At 36.8% G+C, this 26729-nt stretch overlaps 1 protein-coding gene across 1 annotated transcript in view; it reads right to left on the bottom strand.

Annotated features, from left to right (window-relative positions):
• SEMA3E (semaphorin 3E) overlaps positions 1–26729 on the bottom strand; it is a 310664-nt gene that overhangs the window by 5573 nt on the left and 278362 nt on the right. Inside the window, exons 15-16 of the mRNA XM_066353922.1 lie at positions 22923–22990; positions 21307–21446 (exon numbers count right to left, since the gene is read on the bottom strand). Of these exons, the coding sequence (XP_066210019.1) occupies positions 21307–21446; positions 22923–22990 (208 nt within the window). The remainder of the gene's footprint in view (positions 1–21306; positions 21447–22922; positions 22991–26729) is intronic.

The raw sequence follows: 26729 nt of genomic DNA on the forward strand, positions 1-26729 counted from the left end.
GTTGGCAGCGAAAGCTACTCCAACAAGCGTGTTTTTGTACCAGTGGTCGTCCTGGCATGTCCTCCCAGGTCAGCTCTCCCGAGCCTTGGTCACTTTGGGCATGTTGCAGTGTGATTACTACTGTGTGGTCATTTATGTCATCTGTGATAATGTGGCAAAATGGCATTAGTGGTATAATAAGGGACTGTACCTTAAACAGGACTGTTAAAGGTACATCATAAGGCCCCCGAGGTATGTTTTTCAGCTGTCTAGGTTAATTACTCAGAAGCTTCAGAATGACACAGTTGGATGACAAAAGGGGTGCCATGTCCCTTATAGGTGCTCCTCTTGATTTGGAAGGACCATGCCCTGGCAGACAGAACACTACAGCCATTATTAACTCAAGAGGTTCTCCAGTGAGGAGCCAGGAAGAACCCTCAAACTAAAACCACCTTCACTATATGGAAACTATCTATTTATTGATAAGATTTGCTGAAAATATATCCTTAGCACCTGCCACAGCCAATAACTCTTAAAGGACTTTTTGTTCAGTTCATTTGAACAAGGCCTCTTGCCAATTTTCTTTTCACCACCCGCTTTCTCCATAAGTTCACCATCTATTGCAATCTGCCTAGGCCCACAGCAGGCCTTTCATGATACTGACTCTGAAGAACGGCGTCCATTGCTTTTAAACTTGTGGTGATATTTGACACAAATAGACTGGCCTACCTTAATGTATTTTTTTTTATTCTTGTGTAATACAAGCCATCATACTGTCCTGGGAATTTCCTTACTGTCTTCTGTAGGTTTTTCTTTTCCTCTCAGGCACAGTTCTCCTCTGATTTCATGTTTTATTTGCAACCATTTGATAACTCTTCTATTGCTTCACTTCAATCAGCTTCTCTATGATGATGCATCTTATACACAGATAATCCATTGTTTTCTGTTCCCTATAATTTATAGAACCTGACTGAGACTGATGTGATCCTTCATCACCTATAATGCAGTGTCTTTCCACTAAATGCCCACTTGCTTACTTTCCTGTTTTTGACAATTATATCATCACGCTCACAGTCACTCTATCTGCAACTGTTGAACACACACACTTGTCTCTCATTATTGTCCTCGTATCCAAAACATCCCCCATTCTCCTTGACCTTCTTCAGTAAAGAGCATCAGAAACATCCATTCCATTTCACTATTTGTGCCACAATACTAGACTCTTACACTTCATAACTGATTCTTTGATCTTATCATTCTTTGATCTATCTCATGCAGACTCCCCCCCGAATCTCCCTTTCTTCTATATTTGCTTTGATACCCAGTTGTACTCTGTTTCAGGACCTATATTCTTGTCTCTCTCTAAAGAAACCTCACTGTGCCTGGTTCTTTCTCATTCAGAAAGGCTTACCTAAATGTTATCTATTCAAATAGGCCTCCCTCACATCCTGTAAAAATGTCCTAATTCCCTTATTACCATCATTTCACCTGTTAACCTTTATACACTTGAACAAGCAACGTTTTTAGAAAATATAAAGCAGCCCTTGCATTAATTTTCTTCTTACTGCTACTTTTCCCCTTTATGTCAACAAATGAACACTATTTTCTTTAGAGTTCACTTCCTTTTGTCATGCTCCTGGTTGAGTAGTTATTCAGACTCTCTGTTGCTTACCTGAGAAGGAGAATTGTTCAATTAACCAGATCCTGACTTTTTTTTTTTTTTTGGACAGAGAGAGAGTCAGAGAGAGGGACAGATAGGGACAGACAGACAGGAAGGGAGAGAGATGAGAAGCATCAATTCTTCGTTGTGGCACCTTAGTTGTTCACTGATTGTTTTCTCATATGTGTCTTGACTGGAGGGCTATAGCAGAGCTAGTGACCCCTTGCTCAGGCCAGCAATCTTGGGCTCAAGCCAACAATCTTGGGCTTTAAGCCAGTGACCTTTGGGCTCAAGTCAGCAACCATTGGGTCATGTCTATGATTCTACACTCAAGCCAGTGACCCCTAACTAAGGTTGGTGAGCCTGTAGCAACTTCGGGGTTTCAAACCTGGGTCCTCTGTGTCCCAGCCCAATGCTCTATTCACTGCACCACCACCTTTCTAAACCTATATTTCCAATAGCTAAGGTAGAGCTTCTCAGACTGAGGTTGGTGGAACAGGTACATTTCTGAGATCAATGAGGTTTCTATAAGGATTTCTTAGATTAGTGTAAGCATTTCCATAATAACATAACATACAATTTTTAAAAGTTGTATTTGGGATCATGTGGAAGACCAACTTCATTGTTAGTGCTTGTGTTTATCCTAGACCTGAGCCATTTTCAAGCTTTGATAGTTTCCAGCTGCTAAGAAGAACAAAGATGGATCTAGTATATTAATTACACATTTCAGCCAAATGAAAGCCAAACAGCATCCTATGTAGTAATTACATAAAACGTTTTTATGTCATTTGAATAAAGTGTTTAAGGGTTAGATGAAGTCATTACATGGCAAACAGTACTACAGGCTGATGTTTTATATATACACAAGCACCCATATGTGGTAGTTTGCATTCCATATTACATTCAGAGATATTTTATTTTAGGGAAAGAAAACCATCACATTAATTAAATATTTAAGTTAAGTATAGATTTACTTATATCTTATTTGTAAATTTATTTTGGTTTAATATTTGACTAAAAGTTACATGTATAAAGGATGCATTTCTTGTTTGATTCTTGTAAAAATTTCATAAACATTTCAATACAGGTCATGCTACCAGCCCAAGAACAATGTTTTAATTTTAAGGGCAGGTAGTGGGGACAACTTGTACAAAACTAAAGTCAAATCTTCCTCTTTATAACTCCTTCTGCTGTCTATCAATCAATTTTTAAAATTTCCTTTCATGTCTGTATGAATGCTTTCTTTATAGCCCATAAAGATGTTTTGTGTCTTTTACTAACTCAATAGCATTAATATTTATAGAACACAAGATAGTATTTAAAATCCTCTTCAAATAATTTTTCAAGCAAGTTTCATTTCTTTAATATTATGTTTCATAAGGGCAAAGGTCGATCTCTTAATTATAAAAATTCCATAATGAGTGCTCCTAACATAATGAAAATAAAAACCTATTAATTTGTTCACTGTATAAAAGTATGTAAGACAATTAGGAATATCAATAAGGATATAGCCAAGTTATTCGCCATTTCTATGTAAACCCAACAATGATTTGGATAGAGAGGAAGCAAGCATAATATCAAGAGCAGTTAACAACTAGTGTAAGAGGGCTATGTGTGCTTCACAGACACATAGGGCAAGCAGCTCCAGGAAGCTGCCTTCACCTGTACAGAATCTGCACATTAGCATCTTCACTGAACACAATCATTTGTTCCCTCTCCAGTGTATCTCCTGTGAGAGAATAACACATGAGAAAATATAAAAGCCATCTAGGCTAGTTTCTGGGATATAGCAAGCAGTTTATGAAAGTGTTTTAAAATAAAACAAAAAGTAAAATGAATATAAATCATTGATCTCTGGATTAGGGGGGTATGTGTGTATGTTTTTTTAAAAAAATATGGCATACAAAGAAGACACTTCTTTCATTATCAGACACCATTTGAGAAACACGGCATTTTGTATGTTTATACAGTCAAGACTGGTTTGAAGATATGGAAGCATGATGACTGCAATGGGAATTGTTCTACCTCATCTATTGGCATGTTAAAGACAGGGCCTGTCTCAGAATTTAGGTCTCTCTTCCTGATTACAGTGAACCATAAATTCAAGAATTAAAGATGTTTTTAACTTTTAGATCTGGACGACTGTACACTATATAGGTTAAATCACTATGAAAGTTAAATTTATCTTCCATGGCCCATGAATACCTGAAAATAATAAATGACTTAGAAATTTGTATTTGAAGTCCTTCCACGATTTAGTCTTTCCACTTTAGTTAACATGGGTAACTTCAACATCAAATCTTGATTACAGAAGTGTTTTTATCCAGCTGTTCTTTCCTGTATCTGCAGACCAGATTTCCTTGGTCAAGAAGATGGTACATAATACATCATTTTATCAAATATTCTTATTGGCAATCAAAAATACAGAATTTCTTACTGAAAATGGTTTTAATATTCTTAGCCATAAAGATTGATTCAGTATGTTTCATAATGTCAAAAAATAAAAAATCAACTGAACAAAGAACCCTGAACATCTGGTAGCTGGTAAGGTAGAAGTGGTGATTTCCATGTGTACCAACTACATGCCATACTTCTTATAGGAAAAGTGCAAACACAGGTCATGAATGGGTTTTATTCAGAATATATTTAACAATGGAATCAGTTTTAGTCAAGAAATAAAGACCAAAAATTTATATGTTTGTTTGCTTGTTTATCTTGCCTGTCTCTAATACAAAAAAAAAAAGAAATGTGGTTGACTTACAGAAAATATATCATAATGACAGCATTAAAAATAAAAATTTATTTTATTAAAAACATTTTCCAACATGAACCTGCTCTGTGATAGAGATGGTGACCCAATAGAGACAGGGTGAATTACTTAATAGCTCATTTAAGAAACCAATTTCTCTCTATACAAAACAAATAAGGTTATATCCTTCAGATTAAATATCCAAATATGGAAAAATTCTTTCTAACACATAAAGATTATAAGAAGAATGTTATCATAAATAAAAACTTGGGGGTGGCAAGATGGCAAGATGGAGTAGGCGGACATACCAACATCCTCCTCCCAGAATCAAAGTAGATTACAACTTAATTTTAAGAACAATCATCTGGAAAAACCAACTTTGGGCTAAACCAAGAGGAATCTATAACCAAAGATCACAGCACAGAAGAAGCCACACTGAGACTGGTAGGAAAAGCAGAAACACAGAGAGGGCTGTCCAGCTCCCGGAGGGACTCACGTGGTGGTGAGGTTTTACCGGAGAGGGGAGGGTCCTGGGCCCCAGGACTGAAGCCCCAGCCTGAAGCACTGGAGCCTAGGAGAGGTATATGGACAGTATTTAGCTACAAAACAAGTCAGGATATTGTTTGGGAGAAAGAGACAGATTTCTCAGACCCTGAATTCGTCTTAAAGGGACCACACAGAAAACCTCTTTCACAACCACTCACCCGGGGCTCCAGGGGAAGAGGAGAGGTGAGTGGACCAGAGTAGCAGGAAGAGGGTGTAATCTAGGAGGCACAGGGAGAAACACTTTGAGAGACAGACACCCTAACCCCTGGGCTGAGTCACTCCCAAATCTAAAGTGAATATTTTTCCTGGAACCAGCAATACCAGCAAAGGGAAGCAGGTCACCAACCAAACGGAAGCTCTCTTGTTACAGTCAGAGCAGAGTAACTTAGAAGCAGGGAGCCCATCAGGGATACAGTATTGAGTGCTGAGGTCTGAGCTACAATGCCACTGCCACACTGCTGAGTGCTCACCAGAGGGCGGATGGTGGCGGGACACAGGAGCGCAGTACAGCCCACAGGGGCAGAAGCTGGGAGCTGGCTGTGGTTGCGGCCCAAGCACGCAAAAGAAGACCCACCCGCAGGGTTGGGGCGGAGACCAGGGAACCAGCCCAGGCTTCAGGCCCTGACATGCGAAAGCAGTCCTGCCCGCAGGGGTGGGGCAGAGGCCAGGGGCTAGCCAGAACTTGCAGACCAGCATGCGTGCACAGTCCCACCTGCAGAAGCGAGGTGGAAGCTGCAGCGACCACAGCAACGGTTGTCACCGGCAACGCCCAGGCCTGAACTCCCAAGGTGGAAGCAGCAGTGGGGACGGGCCTGCGGACAGATTGCACCTAGGGAACACAAAGGCCACACCCATTGCACTACTGTGGCCAGACCCTTTGAGGGCTGAAAAGAAAGAAAAAAATAAAATAAAAAAGAGGGTTGGATAGAATGACACCTGAGGCTCAGGGGCAAGCCACATCCAATACCTTACATAAACCCTAATTTATAGTACTGAGCCCAACAAGTAGCCACCAATAAGAGGTGGCAGGAAACAGATCTCAGGGGAACTTGAACATTTAAACGAACATCCTCCAGGCCGAAAGTAGATAAAAGCCAGCCTAAGTTGATATTAACAACAGCTCCTGGGCTCAGCAGAGGCAGCCACATGATCTGGATTGCCTGTTGCTACAGAAAGATAGATAAGGGCCATAATCATAGGCAGTGACCCCCACTAGTCTGCACGAGGCTCCGGTCAAGAAGGTCCAGGGAGGGCACATCCAGAGGCCAGATACAGAGAGCATCAGTTCAGGACCTAACAACCCTTGTTAGAGTGACATAGTAAGATAGTGCTCCTCATACCTGGCCCAGTTAAGATATAGAAAATGGAAAAGCAACTCTACTAGTTAAGGAGACCACAACTCGAACAAGCCTGCAAACCACAAATAGAAACAATGGAAAGGCAGAGGAATGTAAGCTATATGAATCAAGAAAAATCTCCAGAAGATCTGGATGAAATGGAAGTAATCAAATTACCAGATGCAGAGTTTAAAATAATGATTGTTAGGATGCTTAAGAATCTCAAAGCTACAATGGATGGACTTAAAGCACCTAAATAAAAAAATTGTAAGCATAAAAAAGGACACTGAAATCATAAAAAAGAACCAGAAAAAAAAAGACAAACACAATATCAAAAATGAAGACCACAATGGAAGGAATTAAAAGCAGGATGGATAAGGCTAAGGATCGAGTCAGTGACTTAGAGGACAAGATAAGAGAAAGGATGGAAGCAGAACAGCAAAAGGAAAAGAGGAACAAAAAGTCTGAGGAACATCATTAAAAAATAAAAGAGATCTATATCAAGAAACATCATAATCAAAATACTAAAGCTAAGAAATAAAGAAAGAATACTAAAAGCTGCAATAGAAAAACAGTCAATCCACCTACAATGGAGCCCTCATAACGATGACATCTGACTTTTCAACAGAAACACTTGAGGCCAGAAGGGAATGGCAAGAAATATTGAAAGTAATGAAGAACAAGAACCTACAACCAAGACTTCTTTATCTAGTCAGGCTATCATTTAAAATTGAAGGAGAAATAAAAAGTTTCCCAGACAAAAAAAAAAACAAACAACTCAAGGAATTCATCACAACCAAACTAATTCTGCAAGAAATGTTAAGGGGCCTGCAGTAGACAGAACAAAGCGGGAAAAAAATCTAGTAAAAGAGAAATGTCGATTTATAGAAAAAAATGACAATAAACAACTATATATCAGGCCCTGGCCGGTTAGCTCAGTGGTAGAGCATCAACCTGCCATGCAGGAGTCCTGGGTTCAATTTCTGGCCAGGGCACACAGGAGAAGTGCCCATCTGCTTCTCCACCCCTCTCCCTTTCCTTCTTCTCTGTCTCTCTCTTCCCCTCCCGCAGCCGAGGCTCCACTGGAGCAAAGTTTGCCCGGGCACTGAGGATGGCTCTGTGGCCTCTGCCTCGGGCACTAGAATGGCTCTGATTGTGGCAGAGCGACACCCCAAGATGGGCGGAGCATCGCCCCCTGGTGGGTGTGCCGGGTGGATCCCGGTCGGGCGCATGTGGGAGTCTGTCTGACTGCCTCCCTGTTTCCAACTTCGGAAAAATACAAAAAACAAACAAACAAACAAACCCAATTACATATCAACAATAACCTTAAATATAAATGGATTAAATGCTCCAATCAAAAGACATAGGGTAGCTGAATGGATAAGAAAACAAGACCCATACATATGCTTTCTACAGGAGACGAACCTCAAAACAAAAGATACACATAGACTGAAAGTAAAAGGACGGAAAAAAATATTTTATGCAAATGGAATGAAAAAAAAGCTGGGGTAGCAACTTAAATCTGACAAAATGGATGTTAAAACAAAGACTATAGTAAGGGATAAAGAAGGTCATTACATAATGATAAAGGGAGCAATCCAACAGGAAGAGATAACCATTAAAAATATCTATGCAGAGCGTTGGCCTGGCGTGCGGGGGACCCAGGTTTGATTCCCGGCCAGGGCAAATAGGAGAAGCGCCCATTTGCTTCTCCACCCCCCCCTCCTTCCTCTCTGTGTCTCTCTTCCCCTCCCGTAGCCAAGGCTCCATTGGAGCAAAAATGGCCCGGGTGCTGGGGACGATGGCTCCTTGGCCTCTGCCCCAGGCGCTAGAGTGGTTCTGGTCACGGCAAAGCGATGCCCCGGAGGGGTAGAGCATCGCCACCTGGTGGGCAAAGCGTCGCCCCTGGTGGGCGTGCCAGGTGGATCCCGGTCGGGCACATGCGGGAGTCTGTCTGACTGTCTCTCCCCATTTCCAGCTTCAGAAAAATACAAAAAAAAAATATATATATATATACCTATGCACTTAATATAGGAGCACCTAAATATATAAAACAGACTTTGATGGACATAAAGGGTGAGATAAATAGCAATACTATAATAGTAGGGGATTTCAATAACCCACTAACATCACTGGATAGATCCTCAAGAAAGAAAATTAATAAAGAAACAGCAGAATTAAGGGACCCACTAGATCAACTGAATTTAATAGATATCTTCAAAACCTTTCACCCTAAAGATGCAGAATAAACATTCTTTTCAAGTGCTCATAGTACATTCTCTAGGATAGACCACATGTTAGGGCATAAAATGAGCCTCAACAAATTTAAGAAGATTGAAATCATATCAAGTATCTTCTCTGACCAAAATGGCATGAAACTAGAAATCACCTTCAATAGAAAAACTAAAAAAAAACTCAAACACTTGGAAACTAACAGCATTTTTCTTAAATAATAAATGGGTCAACAATGAGATCAAGGAAGAAATCAAAAATTTCCTTGAAACAAAAAAAATGAGCATACAACAACTCAAAATTTATGGGATGCAGCAAAAGCAGTCCTGAGAGGGAAGTTCACAGCATTACCGGCATATCTTAAGAAGCTAGAAAAAGCTTAAATAAACAACTTAACCCTGGAATTAAAAGAACTTGAAAAAGAACAGCAAGTAAAGCCCAGAGGAAGCAGATTAAGGAAATAATAAAGATTAGAGCAGAAATAAATGACATAGAGGCTAAAAAAAAAAATACAAAGGATCAATGAAACCAAGAGCTGGTTCTTTGAAAAGGTAAAAAGATAGCTGAACCTTTAACCAGACTCACCAAGAAAAAAAAAGAGGACTTAAATAAATAAAATTAGGAATGAGAGTGGAGAAGAACTGACACAGCAAAAATACAAAGGATTGTAAGAAAATACTATGAAGAACTGTATGCCAAAAAAAAATTAGATAACTGAGGTAAAATGGACAAATTCCTTGAAAAATATAATCTCTCAAAAATCAATCTGGAAGAGTCAGAATACCTACCAGACTGATCACAACAAATGAAATTGAAACAGTTAACAAAAAACTCCCAACAAACAAATCCCTGGACCAGATGGCTTCATAGGCGAATACTACCAAACATTCAAAGAAGAACTAACTCCTATCCTTCTCAAGCTATTTCAAAAAATACAAGAGGAAGGAAGACTTCCAAGCTCCTTTTATGAGGCGAGCATAATTCTGATTCCAAAACCAGGCAAAGACAACACAAAGAAAGAAAACTATAGGCCAATATCCTTGATGAATTTAGATGCTAAAATTCTCAACAAAATACTAGCAAACCAGATTCTGCAATACATGAAAAAAATCATACATCATAATCAAGTGAGATTTATTCCAGGGAGGTAGGCTGGTATAATATTTGCAAATCAATCAATGTGATTCATCACATAAACAAAAAAAGATCACATGATAATAGCAATAGATGGAAAAAAATCACTTGAAAAAAATTTAGCACCCATTTATAATCAAAACTTTCAGCTAAGTGGGAATACAGGGAACATACCTGAACATAATAAAGGCCATCTATGACAGACCCACAGCCAACATCATACTCAATGGAAAAATGTTAAAAGCAATCTTCTAAAGATCAGAAACAAGGCAGGGTGACCCTTTTCACCACTCTTATTCAACATCGTTCTAGAAGTCCTAGCCACAGCAATCAGACAAGAAGAAATAAAAGGCATCCAAATTGAAAAAGAAGAAGTGAAACTATCATTATTTGCTGATGATATGATACTCTACATAGAAAACTCTAAAGTCGTAAGTCAAAACACTACTGGACCTGATAAATAAATTCAGCAAGGTGGCAGGATATAAAATTAATACTCAGAAATCAGAGGCATTTTTATACAACAACAATGATATGTCTGAAAGAGAAATTAAGGAAACAATCCCGTTCACTATTGCAACAAAAAAGATAAAGTACCTAGGAGTAAACTTAACCAAAGAGGTTAAACACTTGTACTTGGAAAATTATAAAACATTGATAAAAGAAATCAAGGAAGATACAAACATGTACCGTGTTCATGGTTAGTAAGAATAAACATCATTAAAATGTCTATATTACCCAAAGCAATTTATAGATTCAATGCACTTCCTATTAAAATGCCAATGACGCCCTGGCCGGTTGGCTCAGCGGTAGAGCGTCGGCCTAGCATGCGGAGGACCCGGGTTCGATTCCCGGCCAGGGCACATAGGAGAAGCGCCTATTTGCTTCTCCACCCCTCCGCCGCGCTTTCCTCTCTGTCTCTCTCTTCCCCTCCCGCAGCCGAGGCTCCATTGGAGCAAAGATGGCCCGGGCGCTGGGGATGGCTCTGTGGCCTCTGCCCCAGGCGCTAGAGTGGCTCTGGTCGCAACATGGCGATGCCCAGAATGGGCAGAGCGTCGCCCCCTGGTGGGCGTGCCGGGTGGATCCCGGTCGGGCGCATGCGGGAGTCTGTCTGACTGTCTCTCCCTGTTTCCAGCTTCAGAAAAATGAAAAAAAATTAAAAAAAAAAAAAATGCCAATGACATACTTCAAAGATATAGAACAAATATTCCAAAAATTCATATGGAACCAAAAAAGAATATGAATAGCCTCAGCAATCTTGAAAAAGAAGAATAAAGTGGGTGGAATCACACTTCCTGATTTCAAGTTATACTACAAGGCCACTGTACTCAAAACAGCTTAGTACTAGCATACAGATCATTGAAACAGAACAGAGAACCCAGAAATAAACCCTCACCGATATGGACAATTGATATTTGACAAAGGAGGTAAGAGTATACTATGGAGTAAAGACAGTCTCTTTAACAAATGGTGTTGGGAAAATTGGACAGCTACCTGCAAAAAAATGAAATTAGACCACCAACTTACACCATTCACAAAAATAAACTCAAAATGGATAAAAGACTTAAATTAAGTTGTGAAACAACAAGCATCCTAGAAGAAAACATAGGCAATAAGATCTCCAACATCACTCGCAGCAATATATTTGCTGACTTATCTTCAGAGGCAAGGGAAATAAAGGACAGGATAAACAAATGGGACTATATCAAACTAAAAGATTTGGACAGCTAAAGACAATATGAACAAAATAAAAACACAAACCACACAATGGGAGAACATATTCGACAATAAGTCTGATAAAGGGTTAATAACCAAAATTTATAAAGAACTTGTAAAACTCAACACCAGGAAGATAAACAATCCAATCAGAAAATGGGCAAAGGAAATAAATAGACACTTCTCCAAAGAGGACATATAGATGGCCAATAGGCAGATGAAATAATGCTAACATCTCTAGTCATTAGATGAGAAATGCTCATTAAAACCACAAAGATATCATCACCTCACACTGGTCAGAATGGCGCTCATTAACAAAACAACACATAACAAATGCTGGCCAGGATGTGGAGAAAAGGGAACCTTCCTGCACTGCTGGTGAGAATGTAGACTGGTGTAGCCACTGAGGAAAACAGTATGGAGATTCCTCAAAAAATTAAAAATGGAACTGCCTTTTGACCCAGCCACCCCACTTCTAGGAATATGCTCCCTAAGAACACCATAGCACTGATTCAAAAGAAGAAATGCACCCTCATGTTTATGGCAGCATTGTTCACAATAGCGAAGATCTGGAAACAGCCCAAGTGTCCGTCAGTGGACGAGTGCATTAAAAAGCAGTGGTACCTATATATAATGGAATACTATGGGGCCATGAAAAAGAAAATCTTACCTTTTGCGACAACATGGATGAACCTGGAAACTATTATGTTAAGTTAAATAAGCCAGGCAGAGAAAGAAAAATATCATATGACCTCACTCATTTGAGGAATTCAATGAACAATGTGAACTGAGGAATGGAATAGAGACAGAGATGGGATCAATGGGCCCAGAGGGAAAGCAGACAGAGGGAAAGGGGATGATAGGAAGGAATCAGAGAAGGGAAAGAGACTGGTGAAATTATACACACATAACACAGCGTTATAGAGAGCAGAAAAGCAAATCCTGGAGGAAAAGGGGGAGGGCGTTGCAATGAGGGGAGAATGGGGGATGTGGTGGGGTACACGAGGGAGGGGGAATGCATTTGGGGGGACACTAGAACCTATGTAAACACAATAAATTAAAATTTAAAAAAGGCCTGAGGGCAACATCTGACACATGCAGAGACCTCTGTGTGAGTTTCCCACTCATTTTATAGTCTGGAGGATGACTCCATGTGAGCAGCAGGGCCACGCCCCCGCTGACTCCCTCTGAGGGTGGGTTACAGAAGAGAGTGCAGGCCAGCCTGTGTGCAGTGGAGCACACAGTGGGGGACATCCCCCACAGGGAACCCAGGAGGAAGCTCTCTTCCTCTCCCTTCTGAGGACACCTCTAGCTGCAGGCTATCACCCTCCTAGACAAAAGGGGGAAAACATTAAGTCAACTGTGGTCTGAGGCCAAAGTACTGTGAACCTAATTAAACTCAAGCTTCAGCACTCTGTCCTAACAGCAGCCCCATCCAGTCTCATACTGAATAAAGATTCACTTCTTTATTTTATCTAAAATATAAAAATAAGAACTCAAACCCATATGGTGAAAAAATGTTATATTTAAAAATACCAACTACACCAAAGAAGAAATTTCAAACATTTACATTCCAGAATGAACTAATATATAGAAGTTGCAAAGAACTCTTGAGTCAACAAAAAGAAAAATATAAGAGATAAAAGGAAAAGGTATATAAACAGGCAATTTAGAGAAAGAGCAACCCAAATGTTTAATATGTATTTAAGTACATTTAAGTAGTAATTGATGTTTTAGAAATGCAGATTTAAGGATGACACTACCTTACACACAGAAGACAGGCAAACCTAAGAAAATACTATATATGGGTGAGGATGTGAAGAAATGGGGGCCCACACAAACTGCTTTGAGAATGAAAATGGTGCAGACATTGTAGAAAGTAAGCCGACAATAATTATAAAAATGAAGGAGATTGACAGTTAATAATGTAAATATTTGCACTCAGATCTATATGGCATTATTTGTGAGATAATCATTAAAGATATGGTAGAGGGAATCAATAACACTTTTGGTCCACTCTGAGGAGAATGGGTCAATTAAGAGCAATGAATGCATGCTATGGCAATAAGAACTAGCAGTCAGAAACAATAAACTACAGACACACAGCGACAGTGATAAACCATAAAACCATATTGTTGAGTTTTAAAAAATAAGAAGTAGCACAATAAAATATAAAATATATTTATTTATTTTGATTCATGCAAACTCAAAATGTAATATACTTATTCCCAGAGTCAGAGTGGTCTCAGTGGGATAAAACATAGCTCCATATTTGATTCCATATATTTAGAAAGATATGTTTACTTTTCAAAGATGTTCAGTATTCTCTTGGACAATTAACAGAAGAGAGTTCTACCTAAAACTCCAGATCCATTTCTATTCTTGTGACGCCAAAATTGCTTTACACTTTTCATTCATACAATAGGACCTCCCTGTACTATTGTAAAGGAACAATGAAATTAATATGCTTTACTGCTAATTATTCCAGAACTGAAATATGAGGCATATAACATTGTAAAAATATGCTTATCAAGGCTGAAATGTAGTGTGGAACAAATTACAATCATTTCAATATGCATATGAGGAAGCAAGGATGAAAGTGGAAAAAGGTGGTCCAGGAAAAATAAAGTCAAACAAGAGGAAAATTATGTGGACTGATCATGACAATGTGCCATAGACTAAGTAGTATGTTTAAATAAATTATTTAAACTGAAGGCAAAAAACATGCACCGAAATGCAAAAATAAAAAATCTCCCACTTTGTGTAATGATTATCCTGCTTTGGCAACCGATAAACTAAGTTTGTTTGTAATCTGTTCATGCTCAAGTATACTATAGTCATATGATTTTATAAATACTGCTAAAAATACATAATATTAGTTTAAGGGTAATATTTTATTTAAAATTTATATCAATAAGAATATCAGGATGATCAGGATAAAGGAAAAGTAAGAAGAGAGAGGATAAAAGAAGAGAGAATGTTTGAACACAAAAAATGCACACCATAGGGCACTGAACTGCTACCACTGCAGCACAAATTCAATGCTAAATTGCTTAGTGTTCAAAGGCAAGAAAAAAGTATGATAAATTTTAAGATCCAAATGTCTCCTAAATATATTTTTTAAATTATTCCTTATGTGAAGTATCAATACATCTATTCTTGGCACTGTGGCACTGAGGCCTGAGAAAAATCTCTTCTGTGATTTCATAAAACGAGAGGAAGATATCCAAACAACAGCACCACAATAAATACTTTCCCTTAAGGTAGCATCTCAGCGTCAGGTGAGGACAAGGTACCAACGTCCAGTTCAACAAGCTGTACTGTGGGACTAAATATGAAGCACAGGCACACATTTCTAAGCTGGTATATCTTCATCAGAGGTAAATTTTTGTTCTAAAGCAGACTAGATGAACTATAATTTATACTAGAACAAGAAAAATTGGAAAGTGAAAGGAATTAGTATTACTGAGTGTCTACTGTGTGCCTGGCAAGGGGCTACTACATTCCCATGTTGCTTTGTTTAATTAGATGTCCAGAGTCAGAGTGGTCTCAGTGGGATAAAACATAGCTCCATATTTGATTCCATATATTTAAAAAGATATGTTTACTTTTCAAAGATGTTTAGTATTCTCTTAGACAATTAACAGAAGAGAATTCTACCTAAAACTCCAGATCCATTTCTATTCTTGTGACCCCAAAATTGCTGAAATATGTTTTTAATATTTATATGCAAAGAGCTGTTAGTTCAGAAATGATAATACTTTAATGGACTGAAATAAAAACATCAAAACTACTAAACAGATGTTTCAAATGAGGCAAAAAGTTCATGCACTTTATGTTATTACAAGAAAAACAAAAAATTATATTAATGTGGACAAAGCCGATGCTTTCAGTACATGTATATAAAGAAAAAATGTATAGTTATGGCTGTCACTGATTTTTTAGACTTCTTGTTATGAGTAAGCATTGGTGTTAGTCAAGAAAATATGAGTCTTCTTAGCAAAAAAAGATGACATAATAAAACTTCAACATTAAAAGATGTAATTGGTGCACTCCATTTTTTTTGTTTTGTTTTCTCTCTGTAATGCATTGAGAACAGGGGTAAAAAACACAAAAACACAATTTATGGAAAAAAAAGAGCAGGACTCTATCTCCTTTCTCACCAAAATTAAAAAAATAAAAAAAGAAAGAAAGAAATGACTGATAAGAAACCCACGCCCAGCTTCTCTGGTAAGCAAAGAAATAAAAATTAAATACATATTTAACCACCGAACTGGGAAACATTTGAAAGTAATAACATCCAGGGTTGGTTAAATATGAAGCAAACAGTACTCTCTTTCATTGTTAGGGTGTGTGTAAATTCCTATAGCTTTTTTGATGAGAAAAAAACACAATGGTTCAAACCCTGCATGCATATTTTTCAACAATACTTTCACATATTTATATTTTCAGTTCCTCAATTCAAATCTAGAAAATTGTCCTAGGAAACTATTTATAGATATGCCCAGAATGCAGAGAGATAAACTGCAATATGATTTGTAAAAGCCTATAGCTTCAATCAACCTAATGGTCAAAAAGGATTTGGGAAATTCCTTATTGTGCATCCAAATGATGGAATAGCTCATATCCATAAAATAGTTTTAAATAATACTTAATGATTTGGGGAAATATTACCATTATAGTAGATTACAAAGCATATATAAATGTGTAAAATGATTCCAACTTTGTAAAAAGAAATTTAAACACATTCACCCATATGCTACCACCCAAAGATGAAATCACCTCCCTATATTCTTTGAATCATGATACTCCACCATTAACTACACAGACACCCAAATAGGATCAGGATAATAATTTTTTATTGCTTCTTTTTATTTCAAATATCAAATGCACTCAATGTTATCTCATAAGAACTAAAATGTGTTTTCCATTCCTGCTAACACTGTTTAGTTTTGGTCAAAAATATTTCAGTTGACCATTGAAATACTTTCTCTTTGTTTTTTTTTTTTCTTAAGTGAGAAGTAGAGAGGCAGAGAGGCAGACTCTTGCATGCACCCAATCAGGATTCACCTGGAAAGCCCACTAGGGGGTGATGCTCTGCCCATCTGGGGCCTTGCTCCATTGCAACCGAGGCCATTTTAGTGACTGAGACAGAGGCCATGGAGCCATCCTCAGGGCCAGGGCCAACTTTGCTCCAATGGAGCCTTGGCTGTGGGAGGGGAAGAGAGAGATAGAGAAAAGGAAGAGGGGGAAGGGTGGAGAAGCAGATGGGTGCTTCTCCTGTGTGTCCTGACCAAGAAGAGATCCCAGGACCTCCACATGCCAGGCCGACACTCTACCACTGAGCCAACTGGCCAGGGCCTGAAATACTTTCTTAAATGGTCTTCTTGACATCTTGCTTATCCTCCAAGGCTGTATACTAGTTTCGAGAGTAATCTGTATAAACAGTTTATCTGAGGGGCTCTCCTTGCCTTATAGATAAAGTGAAATGGTTCCTTGATCTATCCACTCATTTTTACATCCTCATTCCCAGCCACAGATGTACACATACCACAATGTTTCTCATCTCCATCTCATACGCTTATGTTACTTAACTTCTACTCATCCAATGAGACACAACTCAAATATCACTCTACTTTGAATCTTTTCCTGATTGCCCCTCATGCCACCTCCATACTTGATCTGTTGGTGAAGACCATTTGTTTTTCCCCTAGTTTCAATATAACTTCTAATAAATATACTGTAGCATAATTATCTGTTTACATATGGACTTTAAAGAGGCTAATGTTATGATTTACTCATCACCTATTCAAGTAGACTTTGAGTGAACATTTATTGAGTTCAAAACATTAATTATAGACACTCTAACAGAGAGGAGAACAAAAGGTCAAAAAAATATTCCATCTGAGATGTTAAACAGCTTTCACAAGTCTTAACAAAACTGGAGAGTATATGCACATTGCTATTATATGCTCTATAGTAAATGCTCAATAAATAAGTTTCAAATGAATGAACAAAGCAAATGAATAAATAAACCTAAGAAAATGAGGTAAAGTGCTCTTTTATATCTTACATAGATTCAAATGATAGAGGATGCTTATTTTGACATAGAATTGTTATTCTACCAATAGGAACAGAGTAGAAGTCTAAAAAGACAATTTGAGATTGGAAATACATTGATGTATATACCATGTAATAATGACTCCTAGTAGCCCTCTCCAGAAAGTTCAGTTGGTTAGTGTCATCCCTTCATGCCAAGGCTGTGGAGACAATCCTCGGTCAGGGCACATACAAGAATCAACCAATGACAGCATGAATAAATGAAACAACAAATCAATGTTTCTCTGTCTCTCTCTTTTTCTCTGTCTCTCTCTTTCTGTCTCTATTCCTTTCTAAAACTCAAAATATTTTGAAGACTCAGTATTAAAGTTTAGAATGGGAACTGTTCAAATTAATGGCAGTTTCTCAGACATGTAAACATGAGGAGACAGCCCCACTAAATTCTGTTGGGGAAAATATTTGTATCTATACCTACATCTACAGCTACATCTATAGCTGTATCTATAGAGATATGTCTCAAGCTGGTATCAGGAGTATTATTCGGAAATCCAACTCCAGAACTTCTGCTGTAAACCATTTCTCATTTACTTCATCTCCTAAGGCACTCAAACTATATTTAGATTCTGATTTCAGATGGTTGCCTGGTTTACAAGAAAGAACACAGAGACCTGTATTTAAATCTCTTTTACTATCTGTGACTAATCAGGAACGTTCTGTGTCTCAATTACCTCATCTATAAATAATTATTTAGAATAAAATGGTATAGTCTACAACAGCGGTTCTCAACCTGTGGGTCGCGACCCCGGCGTTTTGGTCGTTCGACCCCCGCCAGGGTCGCAACCCGCAGGTTGAGAACCGCTGGTCTACAAGATATATATATAGCAAATTCCTAATTACTGAGACAGCAAATAAGTGTGAAATAGTTCAGCCTTGGAACCAGGAATACCTGATCCAAATCTTGGGTCTGTCTTTGTTTATGAGCTATGAGTCTTTTATTTATGATCATGAGCTATGCTTTGTTCTGAGCTATGTTGATGAGCTATCCTTCTTTTAGTTTCTGCATGTGTAAGATGAAGATTATTATGACTAATGTGAAGTTGTGAGATCTAAGACTAATAAGGTAAGGCACTCACCAAGGTACCTGTGAGTAGTGGATGCTCATGAAAAACTAGCCCCATCTATCAAGGCTTTTCCCTCAGGATAGCACAGTAACAGATGTACATAATTAACCAGGTCATCAAGCCTAAGGAAAATGCTTCTTTATGAAATACTCATACAATAGGCTTTCAATAAACATTTTTGAAATTAATAACAAGTATAGAGGTTATATTTCATACATGGTAGTTAAGGAAGCAAGAGACTATACAGGATATATCCAAGAGAATTGCAGTAATCTAGTTTAGAAACTAGATAATGGAATTACTAGATGCTATTTAAAACATTTCTGAAGATTCATTTGAACAAAAATATTATCTGTTTGAATATGTGGTTTCTGTGTAACTTCAGAGGGCTGAAATTGTATACATAGGCAGATACTCCAGCCTCAAAAATTTTAGTTCAATAAAAGGAGGTGTACATATGACAATCAACATTTACAAAGGCTAGGGTCTGATTTTAAATAAATGTCTCCTTGTGGCTTCCAGTGTCCATGATGAGCTGGATGGCCACAGTCAGGGGTACTGATTTCCAGAGTTGGACAAGGTGAACTTAAACATCCCTTACTATGGTGAGGATTTAAAAATAAAATAATTATCATAGCCACCTCACAGTAACATAATAAATACAAAAATGGTCTTTAGATAAAACTTTGAACTCTCAAATCTCTGAAAAAGACTGAACAGACTCTAAAAGCTTTAAAAGGCACTTACGCAGTTGTTCTGTTTGTGTATACAGCATACACATTCCGCTTCTGTTGAAGTCAACAATTTTGTGTCTTGTTTCATTTTAGATTGTAAATACATCAATATAGATATTGTTATGTCTATAGAAATTAAGTACTATCTTAATGTCTTAAGACAAGACTTTTAATGAAGAAAGTACACATTCAAAATTTTAAATATCAGTAAATATATCAGTCAGGAATATTTAACTGTAATTGAAAATAGGGACTAAACTATGGGTAAAAGAGAAGTAATTATATCAACAATGTGAGAAAGAAGTTTAAAAGTAAACATTGTGATGAATGCAGCTGTCAAAATTATTTGGTAAAGATTCTGAAGCCATTCAACTGGAGGAGCTGGAGGATATCCCCGTCCTCCCAGCTACGTGACTTAGGGTGAAATTTAAAGAAGTTTTACCTCAGATTTGTGGAATGGAAAATATGTTAGTGCTAAAGCAACTATTTATTTCAGTGAAATATGCTATAACATTTTGGACATGTGTTTATTCTTATGATATCATAAAATTTAGGAGAATTCTTCTTTCCTGATTGACTTTCTGTATTACTTCAACTAGCCTTTGTTAAGTTGAGGTGCAGTGCTCTCTAATAACTATCCCAGGAACCTGGGATTTACAAATTTAATTATCTTTCATAATGTAATGTATAATTTTGGACCAAAATCATGTTGAATTTTTAGTTTCACAATAGGCTTGGGGGGAAAAAAGCATAAAAAGTCAATATGTTCTATATTTGGAATCAATAATTTTAGCTTCCAATGACAAATGCTTGGTTTCCAGTGCTAAAAGGAGATGGAAACTCCATTCACTCACTCTATCCATTATGCACTAGTACCTTTCCTGTGTGTCCTAAGACTAGTCTCTTTCTTCCCTTTATTCAACTTGCAACCTTCTCCTTACCAACAACAAGTTCTCCAATATTCACCAACATCTATCTCTCATTATTATAGCCAAATTTTCTTTGACATTCTATTTTTATAATTCTACTTTTGTGAAAATTGAGTTCAAAGCCTACATCAACATCAACAAAGATTTATCTGCTTTCCTTATTTCAGGCCTTGACCTCTTTCTATATATGACCAACTCCCGAGACTTGCAATATTTGATCCAGTAACTGCTTCTAGACTTTTCTGTATATATGTTTTTAACTGCCTATCTTTCTGTCTATAAAAGTACTCCAACTTGTTCTTCTCTCACTGCTTACATAATTATAGAAATACAATCTCCACTACTATATCTGCTTAGAAAACAAAACAGCTGATGCTTTTCTTTTGTTCCCTGTGGATAACAAAGAAACTGCTATATCAATGTCTCATACATGATTTCATAGCTTTATCAAAGTTTTAATATTGCTATGATTGTTGTTTTAGTTTGATTATTCATATATCTTAGATATATGTGTTAATGGTGTTTAAGATTGCTCTTTTTCTAGAACATTACTTTAGAAGGTACAATTTAAGACTATCATTTTGACAATATGACGCCATAATCAGGAAGTTATAAGTACCTCCTAAGTAAAAAAAATCTAGTTTCCAGGATCTAAATTGTATATATATACACACACAAACATATTTAGTTTCTTTATGGGGAGTTAAGATTGGATACGGTAGATCATTTGGAGAATAGCGATTCTGGTGTTTACAGTCATCAGATCATTCTTACATCCCAGGATGTCAGGTATATCCTACCAATATGCATGATAGTGGGACAAAAGTGGGTTTACATCTTGTGTATAAAATATAATAACTAATAAATTATAATACAAGATTAAACTGTTTGTGTATTCACAACTGTAAATGTACTTTTGCCTAATCCTGTATATGTATTTAAAATCCTTATATGTATATAAATCACACATGATTAATAAATCCACTTTTTAAATGACACATATAGCACCAGACTGTTTCTTTTTAAACACCCAAAAGAAATAATCCTCTATTCACTAATGGCACACTATATGAAAGACGTTACAGTATGAATGTGCAGCTATGAGTTACCTCCTCTTTTCTTGTGTCACGTCCTTTCTGTACAAACCAGATAACTTTTGCTTGCAAAGATCGTGGCGTGCATTCCAGCAACGTGCTGTTGTTCTCTATGCCATATGCCAGTCGCTCTTCAGTCTTATCCAAAGCATCCCCTGCAACATGAAGAATATCAGCCTTGAGACTTTGATTTTATTGGTAAGTAGTGTTTTTAAAAAATTATTTATTTAGATCCCTGCAGCAAAGTAAATAACTTCCACTACTTATTGCTAATTTCAATGCCAGGTCATTTAAAAGAGGTTAGGGGCGTACCAAAATCTCAACATTAAAAAGACACAGCAGGTTATGAGTGGGACAGAGGAAGTAATGGAAGTCTGGTTTCAAAGGATAAGATAATCAGGACAGTAAATGAATACAACAGTGTTAAATTAATCATCAGTTTTCAATTTATGGGCAATCAATGACAAGTTCTTATCAGAGTAGGAAAGAGAAGGTGAGCACTGAATGTTCAAGCAAGGCCATAGACTCTGCTCACGGTTACAAACCAAAGCAGAAAGCGAGCTGATATGGTACATATCACACAAACCCAGTGTGAGGGATACCTTGACAAGGGATTACGCTTATCCAGTTACGGGGCTCCTCCGGTAAGAAAAGAGTATGGAACTGAACTAGGGATTTTGTGAACCATAGCTTCTTAATTATAAACTGCGTCTTGGATCAGAAAGGCTCTCACTGAACTTGAACTCCAATTTGTATACAGGCAAGTATACCTAACTGCAGTGGCAAATAAAAGGAAGTGGATTTAATTTTTGTTGTTTCACTCAAGGTCAAATCCCAGGGTTTTTACCCTTTGTCTGTGTCCTTACCTTTAAAACTGACCCCAAAGTTTCCCTAAGATTAAGATCCTGCCTTTCTCTAGCCAATATTCTCAGAGGTTTATGTCCTGCACCAAATCCCGAGGCAGCCTGTGGTCTAGCAAACTACTACTGACGGCAATCTCTGCATCTGCGTATAAACACCACTGGTCTCCCCATCATGTTATTTCCTGGTGAAATCCGTGACACTAAGCACACCCTCTTCATCAACCACCACTGTCATGTGAAGAGCCACACACTGTTAGACCTACCACTGCTCTTCAGAAACCTATATCAGCACAAAAAACCCCAGCTCTAAAGTTATTACACTCCAGTAAAATAGTCCAAGTTTTCCACCTTATTCTATCCCAAACTTAGTAATTATCTTAGCACAAGTTAGATCACTCTTGATAAAAGTTCTACAAGTTATATAATAAGGTGATGATATTCCTAGGATTGGGATGGAGAGATAAATCCTACAAATCACTGTGGCTCCAACCACCTAAAATATGCAGCATTCTTGTTCTTGGATTCCCCTATTTGAAAGTATAGCAGTGAAAGCTTGTGATGGTATTTAAAATTTCATTTATTAATTGACTAAATATTATATGTCAAATATACAACATTTTAACTACATGGAAGAAGAAGAATACTTTCAGTAACACTATACTTGTATTATCAATCACAAAGAAAACAAGAGCCCTTTATAAGAAGTTTGCAGTCTCTCTTCCACGTAAACTTTAAGGAACCCACAGCAATCAATTTCTTATGGATTACCAACAAACTGCTGTCCAAAGCATTGCTGAGCTGCATTGCCATGCCGGACGTCTTGTCTGCGGAAGCGCCTGAAAGAAAGTAAATGCATTTAGATGTTCAGATTTCAATTTTCCAGACTTTAAAATATAGCCAGCTGCATTAAAGATGCAAGTAGTAGTCTACTACTGAAAAAACTGATTAGTCATACAAAACAAGGATAAAATCCAAATTTCATAGTTTTCAATATTTCCATAACATTCATTGGGTAAGGTCATTATAAAACTATTCTTTAAGTGTTCTCATAACTTTGAGTTCTGGACACTGAAACAATAAATTATGAAAGTTCTCTTTTAATTTCATTACAAATTTAGTTCAAAAAGAAGTGTGATTTGAAATGAGTGTCTTGGTGGTAAAGCATGTGTGCAGAAAAAGGCAGTGAGATTTGAGGCAGACTATTTGAGTAAAAAAGTATTATACGTAAAACTCCTATATAATAAAGTGTATGTAAAAAAGGGGTTTGAATCTAAGCATTTTGCTTTATAGCCATCACAATCAATGAGTACAAACACAGTTGCTAATCAAAAAGATATACTAATAACATATTCAAATTACTTTTATTATTTTTTAAGTGAGAGAAGGGAGATAGGGAGACATTTCCTCGTGCACCCTGATGGGAATCCATTCAGCAGCCCCCATTGAGGGCTGATGCTAAAATCAACCAAGCTATCCTCAGCACCTGAGGCTGATGTACTTGGACCAATCAAGCTATTTTCAGTGCCTGGGGACACATGCAAACCAACTGAGCCACTGACTGAGGGAGGGAAAGAGATAAGGGAGAGGGGGAGGGGAGGAGAAGCAGATGTTCACTTCTCATGTGTGCCCACTGGGAATCAAACCCGGGATATCCACATGCTGGGCTGACATTCTACCCACTGAGCCACCAGCCGGGGACTCAACTTACTCTTTTATTCAGACATCAAATGGAGAAATTATATGCCTCTATTTAAGCTGGTGGTGTGTTAAGCATTTTTAACAGGCTATCTTAGAAGGCTCTCTATTAGAATCAGGTACTTCTAGTATATTTTTATATTTTACAAATTGTTTAGGTATATAATTGAAAAATAATATTCTTTATAGAAAAAGATTTCAGATTATGTATCTTGTTTTAAGTTTGTAAGCAGTTCTCTGAGATATTAAATAATGGAAATTATCATTATTAGTACTGTAATTCTAAAATCAAGATATTCAGCATATTACTTCAGATTAGAGATAATACTAGAAGTATTACATAAAGGCAGAGAATACCACTTGCTTCTCTAAATCATGGCATTTCTTCAAGATTGTGGAAAAACAGAAGGCAAAGCAGAGAAAGGTGGTGAAGTTTCCCAAGTGACAGTGAGAAGTTTTAACCATATGCAACAATAAACTCTGGGAGAGGAAACCAGATTCAAATTCCAACACCACCACTCATATGCTATATGACCACATGCTATATATATAAACATCTCTGCATTTCCTAGTTCCTTGTTTCCTCCTTTGTAAAATAAAATTGGTCTGACAGCTAAAATCTATTTAATTTCTTGCTTCACTCTAGGTTCCTCTCACTGCTTCTACATAATAATAATGGAACACTATTTCAAGAGATAGAGTGCATTCTCACATGTGAGTTCAGATTTTAGTTAACTCAATACTTAAATAACAATTGTTTAAGTATTTCCTTATATTGAAAGCTAGGCCAAATGAACACTTCCAATCAATTTTGAGCAATATGATCTATGTATAAAAGCATGTTTTTGAATAAAGATTGTTGATTTTACAAAGTTAAGATTAAATCTGCCACATGGATCCTTCTATTGAGCTAAATTGAAAATAGAATGTGACATAAAAGTAAATAGCAAAAGTAAAATGTTTTATGCTTCTGTATTAATTTATAATACCATGTACAATTATTATAGAATTGGAGGCAGCTCTAGATGACGATTTAAACTGCTTTTATTAAATCTTTACTAGGCTGAGTATTTCTTTGGTATTGGGAATCCAAAGTATTTTGAGTCTCTGAAATGGGAAATAGTTTCCATTTGCAGAAATGATGTTGTGTCACGTCTATTATACAAGTGATGTGAGAATAAAGAGAACCACAATCAGATAATTCTAGACAAGCAAAATGAATAATAACCACATAAAATTTGTTTAAAGTCAATGGAAACATGCATTTAAAAAGAAAAATATCACATCCTCCAAGGTTTCCATTCATTTTATACTCTTCTACTATAGCTGCCCTTTAATTCAGCATTTAAAAAGGAATGTAAATGCCCCAGAGGTTTAGCAAGGTTATCCAAAGTTGCCTTTTATTCTCAAGGTTGCATGTTTTTCTTATATTTCTTGCCTCTTTGAAACGTTTTAAGAGAACACTGGAAATAGACAAATTACAAGAGCAAGGAGAAGCAAAAAACCTAGCTCTATAATTTATTGTGTCTTTTGGAAGACTGCTTTAAACAAGTGGTTTTGATTGTGAATTAATATTTTTTTTCACTGTTGACTCATTTTCACTCTATGAACAGAAAAGTATTTATTTTAATTACTAGTTTTTAATTTCCCCTGTTAGTCAGGTCTGAAGCAAAATGATCTGCTATAAAAGCAAACTATATTCCCTTCATTTGCTGGAACTTATCCAAAAAGTTCTCCTCCAGGGTGAGTGATGGTTCAAAAGAATCTGACACCACTGACAGATCTTTGTTACATTCACTGAACTGAACTAACTCATTCATGAGCTCGGCTCCTGACTCCAGCATTCCACTCTTTCCTGTCTACAATTTCACCATTCATCTAACTTTTTCTAAAGAACTCTTTTTTTGTTCACCCCTTAAATATATTACCAAGCTTTCAGCAGCATACCCTCACAAGATGTACCATCAGCAAGGGGTAAAATTCATCATCAGTATTAACCACCTACTAAAAGCTTTGTTATTCATAAGTATTTGATGCAAGGCTTGTAAACATAATAACTGTTGTTAATAACAATACAATTATTAGCATTGTTACTTTTGGTAAAATTACTTTTCCACCCTCAAATCCCACTAATTAACTTCTAACCTAAGAAACTACAGATTTTCCCTGGACATTCTATGCCTTTGTAAAAACAATTAGTTCCCTTTAACTGAAATTTATCTATAACTTTATCTTCAAGATTGAGTACAAAGTTTGGGTAATTTTGAGAATTAAATAATGTATTATGTGCATTACATTACTCCAGTACCTTAGACCTAGTATGCACCCAGTAGTGAGCTACTTATTTACAATTCCATTCTCCACATTACATCATAATTTCCTACAATGAGCTGTTATTATCTCTCTTTATCCCTTGCATATAGTATAATAATTGGCTGAATAGGCCATTAAATAATATATTTTAATGTTAACATGGCTATATTCTATATATTGTTTTTAAATATATCAATATGCACTTGTACAAAATCAATTCACTTACTCAATTCTGTAATATAGTTAGTAAATAATTTAGTTCATAAATGTCCTCTGAAAGCATCTTTTTACTCTCTGCTTTTTATATCTTTTACTCATTGAAATGTTAATTTAGCTAAGATAAAATTAACAAAAGTTTTGAATTAGTGACTAAGGTTTTTTTTGTGGTTCTACAATATATGTTAACCTATAAAATAACAACTATATTAAATAAGGTTAAATTAAATTTTGAAAAAGGTTTAAAGAAAAGAAGTAACCCAAAGTAAAAGAATAAGAATTGAAGTTATTAAAAATTGCTTTTAAGCAAGGAAATTGTATATAGTTCTTTGTTTTTGCCTTTTATTACCT

This window comes from Saccopteryx leptura, chromosome 12, assembly GCF_036850995.1.
Source record: "Saccopteryx leptura isolate mSacLep1 chromosome 12, mSacLep1_pri_phased_curated, whole genome shotgun sequence".
Lineage (NCBI taxonomy): Eukaryota > Metazoa > Chordata > Mammalia > Chiroptera > Emballonuridae > Saccopteryx > Saccopteryx leptura.